Source organism: the organism of the source record quoted next, unplaced genomic scaffold (genome assembly GCF_019419815.1).
Source record: "Pyrus x bretschneideri cultivar Hongxiangsu unplaced genomic scaffold, Pyrus_bretschneideri_v1 Contig14, whole genome shotgun sequence".
NCBI lineage: Eukaryota > Viridiplantae > Streptophyta > Magnoliopsida > Rosales > Rosaceae > Pyrus > Pyrus x bretschneideri.
In genome coordinates, this window is record NW_025999435.1 from 5,781,110 (window position 1) to 5,800,685 (window position 19,576).

At 34.7% G+C, this 19,576-nt stretch overlaps 2 protein-coding genes across 3 annotated transcripts; one reads left to right on the top strand and one right to left on the bottom strand.

Moving 5' to 3' along the window:
• Nucleotides 1–7,495: 7,495 nt before the first annotated feature.
• On the top strand, nt 7,496–8,652 carry LOC125475328 (zinc finger protein ZAT4-like). The gene has a single exon (XM_048580055.1). The coding sequence runs from the start codon at nt 7,654–7,656 to the stop codon at nt 8,650–8,652; it is 999 nt and encodes a 332-aa protein (XP_048436012.1). The 5' UTR covers nt 7,496–7,653.
• Nucleotides 8,653–13,559: 4,907 nt separating this feature from the next.
• LOC103927323 (bifunctional adenosine 5'-phosphosulfate phosphorylase/adenylylsulfatase HINT4) lies at nt 13,560–15,346 on the bottom strand. Of its 2 annotated transcripts, XM_048580056.1 has the most exons (7): nt 15,118–15,346; nt 14,881–14,927; nt 14,713–14,789; nt 14,496–14,562; nt 13,920–13,997; nt 13,690–13,831; nt 13,560–13,645 (listed from the first exon to the last, which is right to left on the bottom strand). In XM_048580056.1, the coding sequence occupies exons 1-6, from the start codon at nt 15,199–15,201 to the stop codon at nt 13,726–13,728; spliced, it is 459 nt and encodes a 152-aa protein (XP_048436013.1). In that variant the 5' UTR covers nt 15,202–15,346; the 3' UTR covers nt 13,560–13,645; nt 13,690–13,725. The 2 variants fall into 2 exon arrangements, with proteins under 2 accessions (XP_048436013.1, XP_009334507.2); XM_009336232.3 differs by having other exon boundaries at nt 13,560–13,831.
• Nucleotides 15,347–19,576: the final 4,230 nt, after the last annotated feature.

Consider the following 19,576-nt stretch of genomic DNA (forward strand, 5'->3'; position numbering starts at 1 on the left):
ATTGTGTAGTCGATGCAAGTTAGAAGTTAACCTCACAAAGCGAAAAGCTTAATCGCTCAGCCAGTCGGTCTCATTCTTCCGGGTCATCTTAGGATCTCAAAATATCTTAGCCGTCTAATCGAGGTTTAGCGCAAAACCCGACAGGAGTGTTTAGCAAATTAGGGTCGTCGCTTGAAGATCAGATGGCTTGACTTTCACAAGGGATTTTATGATGAAAATTTCGTTGAATTCAAGATGGGTGACACATAGGGCTGGTTCGAGTTGGGATCTTGAACCGAAACCCAAAGCCCAAATTCTAAACTAATAATTTTTGGGATGGAATTTTACAATCCAAAACTAGATCGAATTTTTGGAATTCCCCAATTTTAGGATGCTCGAAAGTTTTTCGGAATTTTGGGCTGGTTTGGGATTGGGCCCAATTTTATTTTATTTTATTTTTTACAGTTCAAGCCCAAATTGTTGGGCTTTTTAATTTTTTTGGATTTTGGAAAGAATAAAAGATGCCCACCAATTTGTGATAGCTTAGATTACAACTACACATTACAATTTTTAAGTTTCATGAAGTCCAAATTAATTAGCCTCATTAGTCATTTAATCTCCAAGCTTCTGTAACCCAAGACCGTATTCTTTAGCCCCAAGAATCATAACCAATTGTGACGGTGCTACTGGTGGCGCCACAAAAAACATCCCTCCCGTAACTGTAATTCTTTGCATCTTCAATCTCCAAACTGCAAGAAAAACAGAGTCCTCTCTCTCCACTCTTCGAACCCTCACTGGGTTTTTAGAATGTAAGCAAACATGCGCAAACCCAGAAACCCAGAAAACCCCAAGCCCATTAGTTTTAGGAAAATCCTAAATCACTAGTTTAAAAAAAAAACACAGAATACCCAGAAATACAAAATCCAGACCTTTAGCGTGTGTTTGACTGTGCGTGGTTTTCTTGTGGCTCAGTGGTTGGTTAGAGTCGAGTCAAAGTGGACGAAGGAGGATTCGAGAGAGATGGCGGATTTGAGGAGAGTGTTGCAGAGTGTTAAAGCCTGGAGAGATTGAGAGTGAATGAGAGAGGAGGATGTCTGGGCTTCAACCTAATTTACAATGGATGGTTAAGATTATATCTCACCCAATCCAAGCATCCAACGGTCCAAGTAATTAGTAAATTATAAATTAAAAAGAAATAAACAAATATATATATATATATATAATATCGATTTAGATTGGGATTCCTGAATCATTACAAAGAGAAGAGCGAATCCCATACCTAAAATTGTGGGATCAGTTCGATTTTGGGTAACGAACGTTTCGTGATGTTTGATTCGGACGCTTTTCAATTCAATTTCGGGACTGTTTGGGATTTTCGAGTATTTTTTTTTTCCACCCCCAGTAACATGAGCGCATCAACTCCACAGAGGACATTCAAGCCACCGAAGATATATAAAGGTATGAATACAATGTTCATGTCGGTGCATACATTGCAAGGTTTAAGTCACAAACACCGGTAACAACGTAATGGACTTAGGGATCACCTTCGCAATAAGGCGGCCAATGCCTAAAGAAATGCATCTCAAGTTTGGCAGGTGAACGACAAGATGGAATTAGCTTCGGTGGACCAAGTCCCTACAATTCTCCCCGAGATAGCCAAAGGGAAGAAGACTTAGACTTTGGCTAGAGAGACCGAGGTAGAGGAATCTGAGAAACATATCATGTTATTGGTTTAGTCAGGCCAAATGAAAGCACAGATCGAACGTTTCACCAAGAACGCTTGAAAGGCTCTTCCTCCACTTTCCCTACAGGAGCCCCTGATCAAAGTCAACGTAACAAGCACCCTCCATTTATTGGTGAATCTCTGGAATACATGAAACAGTTTTATAAGAAATTTTTGGCCAACGATCTTTATGGTTTACCTAAAGAATGTTAGGACTGTATCAATTTGGCTCTGACGAGTCATGCGGCCGAGGATGGAATGATCCAAAGGAATTAATTCAGATCTAGTAATCCTAGCCATAATCCAACACATTCGAGAAGCCAAAGTACAAGGTTCAAGGTCAAAGCATACGTTGACATAGACGATAAAGAGTTTCCTTTCTCCTTGGAAGACTTGCGATATCTCCGCTGACACTTGTAGGTATTCTTGGCCGTCAATCTATTCGGCCTGATTCTTGGAGTAAATTGAAAGAATCACTTGTTCACACAAGATCCAGAACATTTTAAAATTTCAAAACCAATTAACCACAGCTTAAGCTTCTAATTTATTGAAAATCTCCTTCACAATAACAAGAAAAATAAAATGCAAGATTGATTTTTATGATTGAGCTTCTTACGATTGGGTTGACGATTTTGGCACTCATTTTCTGGTCATTTTTGTTCTAGATTGAATTTTTATTTTCTAATACTTTTTTTACATTGCATGAGCGAAAAACAAATATCAAAATCACTAGTCTTATCATGAAGTTTCCACCAAATCCATCTAGTTTGGGATCCAAACCGTTGAAATTTGATCCAACGGCTACAAACAAGGGGCCCTTGAAAAGTTATAATAACTATAGTCGTTGGATGATCTAACAGCCAAAATCTCGGACTAGGTGGATTTGGTGGAAAGGAATCCGTAGAGAATCTCTTTCCCCCAAAATGCTATGTTATGTATGTCAAAACCACTAGCCTCAAATGAAGCCACCAACACATTTAGAGTATTTTATTCACCGGATACTCTAAATGTGTTGGTGGTGTCATTCCAAATAGTAACGGGGACCTTGTTGGTAATTTAATCTGTCGTCAACATCACATCCCCTCTCCAGCTTTGATCAAGTTTCTGGTTGCTAGAGAAGGTGCTTGTGGAGCCGCGGAGCTTCAAGCCAACAAGTTCTCCTTGAATGTGACTCCCTGCAAGGTGTCCAAGCCGTTAACAGCAGCCACCAAGATGCTTCTATCCTCAGCCCATTAATGGACGACACCACATTTTACTTGAGTTCTCTTTTAACTTTTCGCATTACACGCTTTGTCAATGTCGCAGCATATAAATTTGTCAAGTTGATTTTGTACTTTGAATTTGAATTCATTTGCTTTAAAGAACTTCTAGATCTCATTCGTGTTGTTCGTTTGAAAGATTATAATGCTTGATTGTCAATACAATACTATTCTTTCGCATAGAAAACATAAAATTTAAGATCTAACAACTAAAAAATTAAGAGAATATAATTAGAGCACCATAGAAATTTTATCGTGTTTTATGTATGTAGCTTTGGCCCATTACGCAATTGGTAGAAATTGCCACAACATATAGACAGTCACAATGACTCGGTCCAATTCTTTTTAAGCTTTAGACAATGTTAGGAATAAATTTGTAAACCAAATGATGTATCGCTAATAGGAAATGAGCACATTTATCAACGGTTAAGTAATAGTTCAATTATCAATTTCAATGTCATTTAGTTTACGCTTTGGGTAATGCTAGGGATACTAAATTTGTAAACAAAATTTGCGAACTAAACGTTGTGTCACCAATATGAAATGAACACGTTTATCAACACTTAAGTAATAATTCAATCATTAACTTCATGTTATTTAATTTTCAAAATTTTGTTTACTAATTTAATCTCGCTAACTTACCCGCAGGCATTTAGGCTTTGACAAGCTACACTTGTCAATTGCATGCTATAATTTGATCGCTCATTAGAATAAAGATGGATTAAATGTCAAGACAAATTGTGATGTGTCATAATTTTTTCCATTTTCTAACAAAATACAAATAAAAAAACTGCTTCATCAACCAACCCGAGTCACATCATGTTTGGTGCCATAAACAGATCTACTTTGCAACAACAAAAAGCAAACTAGTATTGTTTGTACTCAGTTTTTCACTTTCTATTAGTAGTATTATTTATATTTAACTGCTTGTATAGATTGGGATTTTCTATGTTATTCCAAGTTTTCGATACTTGGAAAATTTTAACCGTTAAATTTTAGTAAAAAAATAAAAACACAAAACTTAAGGATTTAAAAGTTCGGTTAGCTTGTTATAAAATTTCTTGCCATTGAACTACGAGATTGTGTGACATACAATAGGAATCAGAAGAGGAATAAAATAATATTATGGAGGCTAAACAGCCAAGAAGAAGAGGAAGAAAGAAACATGTGAAAGATCACAATTAAAGTACCATCCAGTTAATAATCACAATTAGTTTTTCCTAATTAAAAAGTATTGAAATTCATATATCTCCTAGTCTAATATATCCCAATAGTAAAATAAAAACGTACCAAAGTGATCAGAGCCGGCTTTCTTAGCATCCTAATATTCTTACTCTCTTCGGTGTCAATTTTTAACGTTGCCGTAACCTAATAGAATTAGAGTATCCAACGCAAAAGTAATGACAATTAAATAAGATTTGCAATAACATCGTGTTACTTTCATGACGTGCGATTCTCCCGATGGGTCTTACCGTGGAAAAGTATAGCCGATTATTTGGAGGCTAGTCATGACCAAAGTCGTTCCCATTTAATTAGTAAGGCAAATAAATGGTCAAGGCTTGGAGTATTTAGTCATATTGGTGTGTGAATGAAGTTTGTGCTTAGAAATAATTTATGATCTTATTCGAATTTATTAAAATATGAATAGAGTTTTAATTAAAAAAAAAAAGCATATGTAACTTTTTTTTCCTCTACGATGAACTGTTTGCATGCACAACGCACATGTATCAAATTTAAATTAGAATATTAACAATATTATAGTTTAGTGATATTTTTATTTACTTATGCTCAAACTTTTTACTTTTTTTAATAAAATACCTAAAGAAAATGGAAACATCGATTTTAGCACTCTGATAACACTTGAAGTTCGTAAAATTAAAGTTTCCAAATTATTGACGTGTTACCCTTTTACACACTTTTTTTATTTTGTTTCTTAATTTTCTGTAATTTATTCAATCTAAATACTATAATAAAAAAAAGCAAGTGTTAAGGAAAAAAAATTAGAAATGATTAAAAAAATAGAATCATTTTTGCTTACCAGCTTAAAATTTGGTATATGCTCACTATACACTTAATTATCTTTTATGTGTACTTTCAATTAACATACATCATAGTTATAGTGATGAACAACTACTCTATAAAAATAAAATAAAAAAGCACCAAAGCGGCAGGTGCGTGGATGTAACCCATCATAGAAAGCACCGGGCGGCATGCTAAAGCGTTTTGTAATGTAGCAGTTGGCGCTGATTACCATCTAAAATTACTACCATTTTTGCTATAAGTATCACAACGTAGTAAATACCAGTAAAAGTACATATAGCTCCAATGGTGCCATCTAAAATTAATGACCATGGCTTTTAGGGTTTTAGCTTAAGTAATTAAATGTCTTTATCTTTTTATTTGATGTTAGATGTTTTGTAGCAGCGTGACAAAAAGAAAAAAAATAAATAAAGCAATAACTTTGAAACATAAGAAATTTGAAACCGCCGGAGAATATGAGAAAACCTAAGTTTTTTTATTGAATAAATGAAAGTTAATAAGTCTAACACCATAAATGACGTATCTACTATACTATAACCTAAGTTTTTTTATTGAATAAATGAAAGTTAATAAGTCTAACACCATAAATGACGTATCTACTATACTATACTTTCACGAGAAGTTTTAATATTATACAAAATATGTAACAAAATACCAAAAATATTCTCAAAACTTGTTTCGTTTTGGGCTTAGTGAACATTAGAATCTCGCTATATATCAAGGTGAATACTACTTCCTATTCCTGATGACGTTCTATTCCAAACGGCGGGTCATTGAGTGCAAATCGAACACTAAAGCACAAATTTATAATGCCTGGACTCTGTTGCCATATTTATGTCTTTTATTCTAATTCTCGATGCACTCCTCCAATTTTATTCTAATTCTCAATGCACTCCTTCATAAGATCTACATCACGTTCAATTTTTCCCTTTCATCGCTTCAGTAAATTACCATTTTGTTTTTTTCTGGCTACACTAGCACTTATCCGAAAAATGAACGATTTCCCACCAAGAAAATTTTGTTGTTGTTGATCATATTTGATGAAGACAAATTACTTAATAAGATACAAAAGAGGAAGAAATTCTTGTTCTTAACTTGGTAGCACATGATCCCTATCGCTTGGAGCCTATTGTTCCAACAAACCCAACTGTTTTTGTTGTTGTTGTTTAACTTTATTAAGGTAAGCCATTACTTTAGGATCCCTTATCATGCCTCTCAAATCTCACCCTTGTCGGTCCTAATTGTGTAAAATGTGTGAGAAAAAGTTCAATCCAGCATAAACTCAATAACATGCTAAGAAAGGTAAGCTTGAATTATAAGGGTTAAGCAAATGTACCAATGATCAACAAGCGAATTAAATCGCAAACACATTGGTTAAAGCAGTTTTCTTATTATGCATATGAGTTTGAACTTTCCTCACTCCGTCTTGGATTAGTGTAAATAGATTATAGGTGATAAAACAATTTAAAGATAAAATCTTTTTTCTCTTCGAAGAATAAAGGAAAAAAGAAAAGTGGGAATCATTAAGAAATGGAAAAGAATGGAAGCAGGAGAGGAACAAAGGTATGGACAAAAGGGAAATTTCAAGTCTTCAAGTAAAAGAAAACTTGGTATACCATAAAATTGAATTGTTCAGATTAAGTCATGCAATGTGGCTTCCAGAAAGATTGCAAATGACCAAAAATGGCCGCCCATAACTTTTAAATTAAAACCATGTTACACAGTTTTGGTCTTGAAACTAACAAATCCATAATGGCCTTGCAATGAGTACAACACTCACACTTCCAAGATGTGTGTGTCTATATATATATATATTAATAAAAATGAGGACTAGTTATGGGGTTCACTTCACATTATACTTTAACGATCCAAAATCGTTTATTTTTCAAGTTGTATTTCATAAATCATTCTTGCAAAATATTAGCCAAAATCTGAAATGTTTGAGGTATCTAATTGAGTTTGAAAATTTGTTGAACACTCTAAAAAACATTAAATTTCATCATGACAATCACATGGACAAATGATTCAGATTGAATTGATTCTTTTACAGGGATAATATATGAATGAAGACTTAAAAATAGACGGTTTGGATTGTGAAAGTTCGATGTGAAGTGAGTCCACAACTAGTCCCCATTTAAAACAAATGGAAATCTCTTTGGATAAAGGCTATAGGTATGCATGTATGTATGTATAGATACAGAAAAAATTTGAAAAAATAAAACCCTTGAAAAAAAGCATGGGAGGAGTTTAATTTCCTAATCCAAAAAGTGGTAAAAAGAAAAGTTTACTAGTGAAATGGGTAAGGATTGCATGTTACTTGTCCCTCTTTCTCCATTCATGATCACACTTTATAAGGTTTTTGGCACACTTAAAAAACTAATGAGATTAGTATCATTATTTTTTGTGATTTTTTTAACATTTTAACAACTGTTTTTTCATACCTTGTTATGTGTTTTTAAAAAAAAATGGTATAAAATTTTGGGTTGTGTGTGTCTTTTGGTGAAGGAATGCTTGTCACCTACTCCTTTTAAGTTCCCAATCTCTCTCCAATACTAGTAGCATTCTCCAAAGGCCATAGCTTTAGAGAGAGAAAGAGAGAGAGGAGGGCCTTAAAGCTCTGATCTTTGCTCTGCTCTGCTGTGTACTGTGACAATGGAGAGGCACAGATGCAAGCTTTGCTCCAGGGCTTTTGCTAATGGCAGAGCATTGGGTGGTCACATGAAGGCTCACCTCGCAACTTTTCCTCTTCCACCCAAAACCCACCAACTCACTGAGTCCGACTCGTCTTCGTCTTCCTCCTCCGGCGAAGAACCAGAAGAAGAAGAGCAGCATTTACAAGAAGAAGAAGGAGAGGAAAAGGGTTTGATTTATGGGCTGAGAGAGAACCCAAAGAGGAGTTTCCGGCTTGCAGATCCTGAGTTTTCTTTTGTTAATGCTGGGTCGGTGATTCAAGACAGGGAGAGTGAGACCGAGTCAAAAAACCCAACTCGAAGACGATCTAAGCGGAACCGGAGATCATTCGTTGTTGTTACAGAGAATCTGCAGAGCCCGAATTTGGAGTTGAAGAAAAAAACCACGTTGACAATCTCAACACCGCCGCGTTTGGCCGAGTCTCCTCCTCCGGCTGCTGAGCCAGAACCGGTGAGCTCGGTCTCCGATACTTCTCCGGAAGAAGATGTTGCTATGTGCCTTATGATGCTGTCAAGAGATGTGCGGATGGTAAGATCAAATGATCATCAGCACGCAGATCAATTGGTTCAAGCTCAAGAACAACAGGGTAAACAAGTAGTAGCTGAGAAGTTGGACGGGATCAAATTGAAGAAACTTCGAGGGAAGAACCGGTGTGAGAAATGCAACAAACTGTTTCGATCTTTTCAAGCAATGTGCGGGCACAAAAAGATTTGTTTTCGCAACGAGGAGGAAGCAATCAACAATGCAGGTGGTGAGAAGCTGTTTGAGTGCCCGTTTTGTTACAAGATATTTGGTTCCGGTCAAGCTCTTGGCGGTCACAAAAGATCTCACCTTTCGGGTTCTTCAAGATCAATGGTTGTATCAGTGGCTGCAAAAACTGAAGTTAGAGAGGGTTTCATAGATCTCAACCTGCCTGCTCCGGAAGACGATGATGATTTCAGCGTGCTATCGGATGCCTAAAACTGTAAAAAGTAACGGACTTTTCCATCAAAACTCGGATCTAAAGGTAAAAGAAATTCGATTATTTTGAGTAACATTGAGATCAAATGGTGAAGATTGAAACACTTTTTCAATACTTTCACTCATAGATCAATCGATTCGCTCTTTTTTTTAGGTACTGGTATTGTTCATTTCTGACCGTATTCATTTTGTTTGTGCACTTTCAAGTTCAACAACTGTTTGGTCAAGTTCCAACTGCAGTAACAACTTGTTCTATGTACTGTTGTTGACTAGAATACAGAAACTAGAATTGTTCTTTTTTTTTCTTTTATTATATAGTAAAATTCAAGTAATTAGGTACTACCCCAATGCATTTAAGAAGAGCGTAACGAAATGCGATACTTGCTGTAAAATTGCAGAATCTCGTGAACCATCGAATCTATTGTTCTAGTTGTTCTTGGGTTGTCAATGTGCTATGCTGCTTCTGCTTGAGGTCCAGTTTTCCAGTAATTCTTGCAAATTGTCCCATCTAATAAAAAATAAATAAAAATGAAATTAAAAAGTTATATTCTTTGTATGATTGTTTTGTTTGTCCCATTTGCTCTTTCTCTCTCTCAGCTGGTTGTTTTAGCTTGAAGCATAGGATCAAATGATTTCTGAGGTCTCTGAACCAACAAACTGCAGACCTTTTTTTCCAGATGACCAAAATAACCTTGAAAGAAGAACCTAATGACATTTTTTTTTTGTGTTTGATTGTGACCAAAGAAGATCCCAAAACCCCTTTTTTCAATTTGTGAATTTAATTAAAAAAATTAAAATAATATCTGCCTTGAAATGAACGAAGTATCCGGGCAGAGGAGGTGCCAGCCATCCGCTGCCATGCTTACCATTCTTATCGAAGAATCAGTCAGAAGACTAGAATTTGTTTAAATCTTCGTACATTGGATGCTTTTATACGCTTTTTAATATGCACAAAAATAAGAATTTATATTACAATCTAGAAGTGTTTTTATTTACTTGATATTTATGTGAAAATTCTCAATTCCTACTTGTGTTAAATTCGTTGAAAACTAAAATTTTACATTAACTTTTATGATTTTTGAATGTAACCCACCATTTATATGGTCATTAATTCTAATTCTTTTATTTTAATAATATAAAATTATGTTACTAAGTACTACAAAATAGTGATATTCTTATTTACTTCTAAGTGAGAGGTTTTAGGTTCGTATCTCGTAGATAGCGAATTTGATACTAAATTAGGTTGCCCATTGTGTGGCTTGACCAACATCTCCCTCAACTTAGTGTAAAAATATCAGGATACTAAAAATATTATATAAAATTATATACAAGCAATCTCTTTTCCTTACATCACTTTTCTAGTCCCTTCTTGTACATATATATTTCAAGTTTTTTGATTTGTTTGAATTTTAACATGTACTTGTTTAATGGGGAAAAATTCTTGGTTCACCTTGTGAAAATTTTCATAAGCTAACTGATATTGTGAAAAATACATTATCAAATTTTTTTGTTCATAAAGATTGACGAAAAATTTCTAGCTCCGCCCTTGTGATAGTAGAATGTCGTCTGTGTTGTGACAGTAGAACATCGTCTGTATAAGGTCCCGGCTTCTCCCGTGTAGGGTCCTTTTATGCATGTGTGATTTTTTCATGCTTCATATGATCTACTCGTTAAAGGTTGACTAAAAACGATCTACTCAAATTATGCCTGTGATTTTAAAAAGCAAAGTAATTGTGCAATGGTAGGTCACGAGTAGGGCTGTGAATCAAATTGACCAAATCTGTTGATTCGAATCGTAGTGGTAAAGTTTGATTTGATTTTTGATTCACAAAATTGCCCAACGGTTCAAAATGGACCCAACTGTATAATTTTGTTCAATTTGGTTTTGAGCTTTTGTAAAACGACTTAATTGTACTGACCACTTAAGGACGGATCCATTAAGGGACCAACCGTGTCCTTGAATTCTACGGAAGACGCAAAAATAGCTTGGGAGGTCCTATGGGTACCCTATGTCAATAGTGGGACAAGACCTCGTAGTGACCACCAACTCTAAGTGTTTAATGTAATGCCTACTCTACAAATGTCACTAGGTTATACTTCACATGTCTTGATAAGTTCAACAGGCTTTGGCAGCATGACTCAACAGATGTCGACAAGCCTATCAAGTGCTCGACAAAGTACTCTCACTGACATAACCCAATAGAAATCAATTTAACTCGAAAACTTTTTTTTTTGGTAGAACTCGAAACTTTTTGCTCTCTTCTCACGCGTCTATGTTTTAAAAAAGTTTTTTAACTTCTATACTAGAACCACATAAGCCATGAGGTATGATTTCTAGATTCACCACTTTGACCAATTATATATTCATTTTTGTATTGTTTTATTTTAAATGTTTAATATTCTTATTGGCTAATAACTAAGATAAGAATGTTGAATTTAATTTTATGGAATTTGAAGCTATTGATGTTGGGGCAAGTGTATTAATTTTTGAACTTTGAGGTTTGATGGAATTTTGAATAATAATAAATACATAGGAAGTTATGAGTTATGTAAATCTTTTCGCACACTTATTTATTGCTTGCTTTTTGTTTGAAAAAATAAATGTGCATAAACCAATTTTCTTTGTTAAACAAAAATATACTTAGGAAGAGAAAGTGAAAACTCTCCCATACAATGGAAAGGAAAATGTGACCAAAAGAAAGAAATAGTGAGTGTAATTTTTTTTTTTTTTTTAAACGATAAATTTTGTAAGTTTAGATTAGTTAAGGGGTTTGAACTCACGCTATTATGCAAGGTCTTAATACATTTCTATCACTGTAGTAAATAATCACTTACAAATAATGGGTATTATAGAGAGAAAAAGATAGAACAATGTCGGCAGCATTTGTCATGTGGCTCTGGGCGGCCCTTATTTTCGTGCGTTGGCTTTGACCCAAAGGTCGTATAATTCTCAGGAGAAGAAGCTGGCTCATGGCTGCCGGCTTTACTTTCCTTCCTTCCATCCATACATCCCCCTTACCTTGCTTGAACATCTTTATTAATTAATTAATTAAACTCTTTTGCTTTCAAACCGGTAGGGCAGCTAATTAAGCTTTTACTAGTTATTCAATGCGAAGTCATGGTCAATGCACAGAAACTCATGCTTAGAATAAATGTTAACATTACCATTGCCAAACTAAATTGTGACTTGTGAGTTCCTATCTTATATGAAGACTACATTTGGGTTACGTTTGAGAGATTAAATTTTCTGCACTAAAAACCCTATGTGATTTCTATGTGTTTTATTTATTTGAGTGACACGTGTCTTTTTAGCTTAATTCATTTTTAGTTTTTATTTTATTTTATTTTTATCGAGAAGATAAGTTGAAGAGTTAACATTATTAAGTGAGGTTTAAATGAATGGTCAGGTGTCAACAAATGAGATAAAGACGTAGAAAGACCACATGCAGAAGATGTGAACTCCATGCTTGATGCGTGGTATTGAATTAGATTAGATAACTCACTAAATTTAAAATATGTTAAACTGTAAAAGGAGGAAACGGAGGTCGACTTTTAAATTATGTTCAAGTTCAAGGTGGAAAATGGTAAATGACAAACACACACCATTTTTAACTTCTGACACACACTGTTAAATCTTGTTTGTCGATTGCGCTTGATTTATATAATTTGAAAACTAAAACTTAAGATGAGTATATGACCAGCTAAAAGATGAATTTGTGTGCCCTAATGTAACAGCCCGTGGTCGAGTAACGTCTCCACAATCAGTAGTCATGATGCCCAAGAGAAGTACCATAAAATAAAGAGGGCAACAAGAAGAAAAAAGAAGTTTTAAGAGACTGCCAACGCCATGATGGTGATCCGATATTGATTCTAGGTGTGCTGCAATTTAAAGCATGGTATCATAAGCAAGACTTATGAGTGAGTCCAAAGCTAAAGGAATTCCAAACAATTACCTACTTTTTATAAATTAGATTAGTCACCAAGTGTCAGTTATGACATGAATTAGGATCGATGGGTTTTCACTCTCAAATCTATCAAGCTCTAATCCCTAAACCAACCGCTTTCAACTAGGCAAATTTAGAGTTTAACTTGGATAAAAGGGTCCATTGAGAATACAGAGCTCCATAAATGACATGTTAGTGATAACCAATCTCATTATTTGTCCACTTCATAATTTAATGTTAGTTAAATCATTACTTAACGCTGACGCCATCACTTAACATTGGTGAATTAGCAAATTTCCATTTTTCAAAACGTTAGCTAATTATTTCAAAAGTTTTAACGGGTTATTAGGACCAATTTAAAATTACACCAAAAGGATGGGTAGTTCCATACTTACTGAATTTAATTTCCGAATAATTTCCATTGAAATTAAAAGTAGTTTAAGTCTTAAAATTTTCAAATTGTGAAGAACACACATTGTAACTTTAAAAAGAAAATTGAGACTTACAAATCAACACAGGTTTTTCATCCATCATCCATTCAAGTAGCCTTCTTCTTTGAGAGCATTAGTTGCATATTATTCTCTTAATTATTAGTTAATATATGAGAAGCGTTGTAACTTGTACGTCTTGATTTTCCTCTTATGCCTTCACACGTTCTGTTTGAAGCAATGCGTCTGACGAAATGCTTTGAAAAAAGGCGCTTTTAAGCTAAAAATGCAGGCAAACCCTGCCCATGTTCAACTTCACGAGCTTGTTTATCCCATCAAGTAGAGATCTTATCGCTCGAAAGACCTATCTCTTAAAAACCGATAAGAAAATGCAGTCTGATGTTTGCTAAGGAGACTACCAACTAAGCTTATACACCAGAAATTGCTGCTGCTGGATCTTTCTAAATCTTAGTATTTTTATAAGCATGTAGAGTAATTTGTACAAAGCACCAAAAAATTGAAACAAAAGCATCACTGAGGAAATGCAGACTATAAGAATAAGAACAACCGACAATACATAATTCGTCAGAACGCTGAAAGATAATCTATACCTTTTTTCAGTTGTGTTACAAAGTTGACTCGCTTATTACAGAAAGCCAACGCAGTTGTGTTCAAGTTTCAACTACTAATTACAACGCGCATCAAACTTTTGAAATACCTGGTGGCAAAGGCTTGATCTTGCCCAACAGCTTTTCAGCTTCAACAAATCCAATTGATCCCGCAGACAAATACTTTATACACTTCCATCTGTTCAAGTATAATTAGGTATGTCAGTTCAATGAACAAGCAGGATGTAATCATGTAAGAGAAATCCCCGAGGTACAAAATAGCTTGCCTGGGTGTGTAGGGTAGTGCAAAACAATGTAGGTGAAGATGGTTAACGGAGTTGAATGGAGGCTGATGAAATCCAAATCTGTCAAAAGGAAAGTCCAAAATCATAATCAAAACTCTTTCATAATTGAAATCGTTTGAATCATGAAATCCTAATATTTTGATCCAATCATTTACAATTAATGATGCGTGCATGCCCGGTCTAATTCAAGTTTAAATGTCTAATTGTTGTGTATCATTGAAGGATTCACAAGCAATCTCACATACTCATTTACAGAAAGACCATCTTCCAAAGAAGGCGTAAAGCGGCCTAGTTGGTCAGGGATACATCAAATTACAGAATTAATTAACATTCACATTCTTCACCAGCTCATTTCTGCATTAAGCAATCTGTTTAGATAGCATATAAAGATTTTATTAAACCAATCGATTGTTCTGACTTATTTGGGGATAGCATAATGACGCGAAACAAATCTTAGCACAAATTTACATGAAGTAGCTTCTGAAGATCAATCTGTTTGTGCACGCAATTACAAACCCGAAAATAATACTAGAAAAAACTTAAATCGCAAGGCAATACCTGTACTGATGGCATTGCGGTGCATCTCGTTGTATTAGCGTTTTCCCCACTTCTAACATGTGACTTACTGTATAAGAATGAAAAAAATGGAGAACATAATCACGAAACATATCAACAACAAAAGGCAAAAAATTAAGAAATAGCAAGAAAAGTCACACATTGGTTCAATTAGATATGATTTTGAACTAAAGATACCAACAAATTCAGATTAGATTACCCAAAGAGTAGTCTTCAGGTTTCCTCTGAAGATCCTTAACAGTTGGAATGTGATCCACAGGAATAACCAAGTAATGCCTACACAGGATTAGATTGGAATTCGACTTAAAATTCAATTAACATGGTAAAATTCATGCATAAAAATTGGGAAATTACTTTCTATCAGCACCTTACAGCAGCAGGGTTGACGTCTTGAAAAGCAACGACCTTTTCATCCTGCAGGAAAAACCAGTTGACCAATTACTGAACTACAGCATCAAGATAATTACGACAAGCAGCGTTTGGTTGCTGAGAAAATGGGAAGGGGACAAAACCCAATTGGAAGCTCAACTTTCTGGGCATCCAAACTAAAATGGAAAGGAAAAATAAATGGGTGGAGAGAGAGAGAGAGAGAGAGAGAGCAGACAGTGTGGAGGAGAGTGGTCGAGGTGGATTTTCCGGCGATCTGGCAGAAGATGCACGGTGAAGCTAGGGCTGCTGCTACCGCCATCGGCTACCCTAAACCGCGAGCAGAGTTGAAGTTGATGGGAGTCAGACGCGTTTGGAGCTCTCTCCGTGATTTGTTTTGTTGCCAGCATTTTCTGAACTATTATTTTTGTATATGGATGACGCTTTCTCTGTTCTGCCTGATAAACTTTTTTTTTTCAAGTATCTGGTATTTGAGCTGGTATCTCGGTAGAGATAGCTACGGTTCAGTTTAAAAACGAAAATTCTATGTTCATCTCTAAAGTCATGAAAATTAATTATATCTATCACAAAATTAATTATCAGAGATTATCCATAACCATTTACCGAGTAATGAATTATTCATCGGTTAACAATTATATTTATGTTCACCAATACCTATAATATATTTGTTTAATTAATGCATTATAATATAATAGTACTAATTTCGTCATTAAATATCTATGTCCAATCATAAAAAACATAACAATGTTCTTTTGTAATTGTTGATGATAAGCCAAATGTGATAAATTGGTCCAATGAAAAAAGAAAAGAATGATAAATGCAAAAACAACAATCATTAAAAAAAAAAGAAAAAAGACAAGGCAAATTGTCAAATAATTCTAAAACTTGTGACAACAAAATTAGAGCATTGAATTTAAAACACTGATGGTGTTGGATGATCTTTTTTATCTCTCCTATAAGCATCAATGAATTCACATTGGTTTTGATTCTAAACTTGTGAACTTTCCACAAAATGCAATTTTTGTAATTTTCAAGATAATGAGTTCAGAGAATACTTACATATATACATACATACATATATATATATATATATTATATAACACAATATTATATTATATTATATTATATACGAGTTGTATTATATATAAATCATATTGTTCGGGTCGGATTCGGGAACAGATATAAATCGGAGACTCATATAACCATAGTTAATACCATAATCGAATAATATTTTTGGGTTTTCCCCTATCCAAAATATACCAGAATTTTCATCTCCAACAATCCGTCTCATTCGGACAGTTATCCACAGTCATTGGGTTTAATGGTTTGAATTATCATCCCTAATATCTCACGTATGATGGTTAATAAGATAGTAACTTTTATTATTAAAAGGAGATGAGAGGATTCGAAACTATTACAATAATTTAGAGGAGGGAGAGTTTGAATTGAGATGCATGAGTGAAAACCTATTACCCTATTCATTAAGATATGGCTTTTTAGCCAAAATGGTTCTTCAAATTTGCATAACACATCATTTTGGTCCCTGAATCGAAAATCAATAGAAATGGTCATTGAGATTGTCCACCATCTATTATTTTGGTCATTCCGTTAAAAACTCCGTTAAGTGTCCCAGAGCTCTTGACCGAAAGTTTAGGCAATTTTCAAAACTTCGTAACTCAATTGTTTCTTAACCAAATTTGACCCATAATATATCAAAATGAAGATAGGAAAGTGTAGAATAAGATTATACATATTTGGAAGCCCAATGGTTACCGGAGATGGCCCGAAAATAGCCTGAAAGGTGACTGGTTTGCGGAAAAACTGGAAAACTCGCCCGAAATTGGGTAAAATTTAAACGTTCATAACCTCTTCAATACTCAACGAAATCAAGTGATTCAAAAGCAAAAATCATACTTCTCGATGAGACGAAGAGAATGGTACCTTTTTTTGACAGCTAACTAGCCATGGTTTGGCCAGAAAACGGCTCGAAAATGGCTATCTTGGTCTCCAGTTAGCCACTTTCGAGCCGTTTTCCGGGCAAACCACGACGAATTAGCCATCAAGAAAGGTATCATTCTCTTCATCTCGTTGAGAAGTATGATTTTCGTTTTCGAATTACTCGATTTCGTTGATTATTGAAGAAGTTACGAATGTTTAAATTTTACCCAATTTCCGGCGAGTTTTCTATACTTCCCGCGGACCAGTCACTTTTCAAGCTTTTTCAGCCATCTCAGGTAACCATTGGCTCTCAAATAGGTATAATCTTGTTCTATACTTTCCTATCTTCATTTTGATATATTATGGGTCTAATTTGGTTAAGAAACGATTGAGTAACGAAGCTTTGAAAATTGCCTAAACTTCCGGCAAAGAGCTTCAGGACGCTTAATGGAGTTTTTAATGGAATGACCAAAATAATGGATGGTAGACAATCTCAAGGATCATTTCTATTGATTTTTAATCTCAGGGACCATTTCTATTGATTTTCAATCTCAGGGACCAAAGTGATGTATTATGCAAATCTCAGAAGTCATTTTGGCTATAAAGCTTTAAGATATTTGACAACATGTTTAAAACAACATTTAAATTGCATTTTAAAGCTGTTTTAGTAGAAGCATAGTATAAACTTTAATAAATATTTTTATTTCATATGATAAACTCATTGATTTTTTTCTAAATGACATCATCAATCTTTTCCGACTCCACCACTACCTACTGAGTCAATGCCACCACCAATAGCGTCCCCCATCATAATTGCCACTACCATCTATCGCACCACCAACTTCTTCACCACTGTGACCACCATTGCAACCACCATCTTCGCCACCATCACCAACCCTCACCAACATCATCATCACCATCACCAACACCAGCACCACAACGATCATTATCACAATTTGAATTACCGTTTAAGCTCTCGGGGAGCCATTGGAATTTCTTCTAAATAGAAAGCATAAAGTTGTTTGCCTACTTACTTTGGGAAGTCAAATGCCAAGGCAGACCTTTATTTTTATTCTTCGGGATGAAGGATAGTACTCTTTTGCTAGAAAAGCGAATAAAGCTTTAGTTGGGATGCCTTTACATCTCCTGTATCTAGCCCCCCATAACATAGGAATGAGAATTCAAATTCTCTTATGTCTCATCTCTTGGGTGCCCAATCCAAATTAAACAAGAGCAGTAGATCCACGGTGGTGAAGGAAGCAATGCATTCTGAAAGATCTTCAAATATGAAGGTCTACCTACAATCTTTTTATTCTTGTGGTGAGATAGGGTATGAGATGTAGGACTACACCAAGATGTCAGATGAGAGATAGACTTCTCAAATTTTCTTTTATTCATTGTTGTGCTTTAAATTTGATTAAACATTTTCCTACAATTTGACAGCTAGGGAATTCTAATTTATCCAATTTTATCTCAAATTTTTTTTATTGAAATTCCTTTTGTATCTCTCAACTTAGCGAAAAACTTGACGGCGTCAACGAAAAAGGTCATAGGTGCAACACATGACATAATTTGAGGTCTAGAGCAAATATTATTAAAATTCAGGAATCAAAATTAAACTAGTTGTATAGTTCAAGACCATTGTACAATTTAATATGGGAAATTAAACGCATTGATGATGATAAATAAAGTAAAAAAAAAAAAAAAAATTAATGAGCATAGATTTGGAAGGAATTATAATTTAATTCTTCAGTAACGTTTTTAAAATTTTAATTAAAATTTATAACCTGTTCTGAAGTTAATTATTGGGTGAGAGAGAGAGAGGACAGTAGAGGGTGAGAGAAGGGCTCACGTTATGTGAATTGTACGTTTACCTCCTGGTCTTTCACCTTCTTACCTTACAAGTAATACAGATTCTATGAGAATTTATTCTCCATTCCTATTGGGATTCTACTTTAAAGTTTATGCAATCATATTCCCAATTAATAATTCTATTCACAACTTAGTAGTAGTCACATCCAGTCTTCATAATTGTAAGATGGTTGTTGTCGTTAGTTCTCAGCATATATAAATAATTTCTAACACGAGTCTTATAGTAGGGGGACGTTTAGGATGATCATTAGCATACACAAGGGTATGACTAGCACAGAGTATGTGCCTCATTGAAACCTCGTCAGGTTAGTAAAAACCCAGAAGAAAAAATGCTATTGATTGTAGAGAACAGAGTACATTAAGGTCATGTGAGTATACTATAGAATACTGGCTTGAGTTCGACAAAACTCTCCAAGAGAACTACGAGTGATACAAATATGAACATTTACACAAACCAATTTTATGACAAAGCTTCTGAAGGTAGGCTTTAGCAACGACTTCATGAATAGGTCGACATGATTGTCCTGGGATCGGCTCTATTTAACTATTAAAGATATTACTTGTCTCTTAAGTAAAGAAACTCTAATTCAAGTCAAATTAGGATATCTTGGGGATTAGATAACATAATCAAGATTCTAAGAGGATTGGGTATGTTATCCTAGATTCCCTCCTAGATAGCCTCTCAATTTGATGAATTGCCCTAGATTTTCTCCTAGATAGTTTCTCAATTTGGTGACGATTACTTTCCCTATAAAGACTTTCAAGATCCCTATAAATACTCTAACTTGGGTATTTATCAAGGGGGACATCCACATCTCTTTCTCTTTGACTCTCTCAAGACTACTACACATATTTTCTTTATGCCT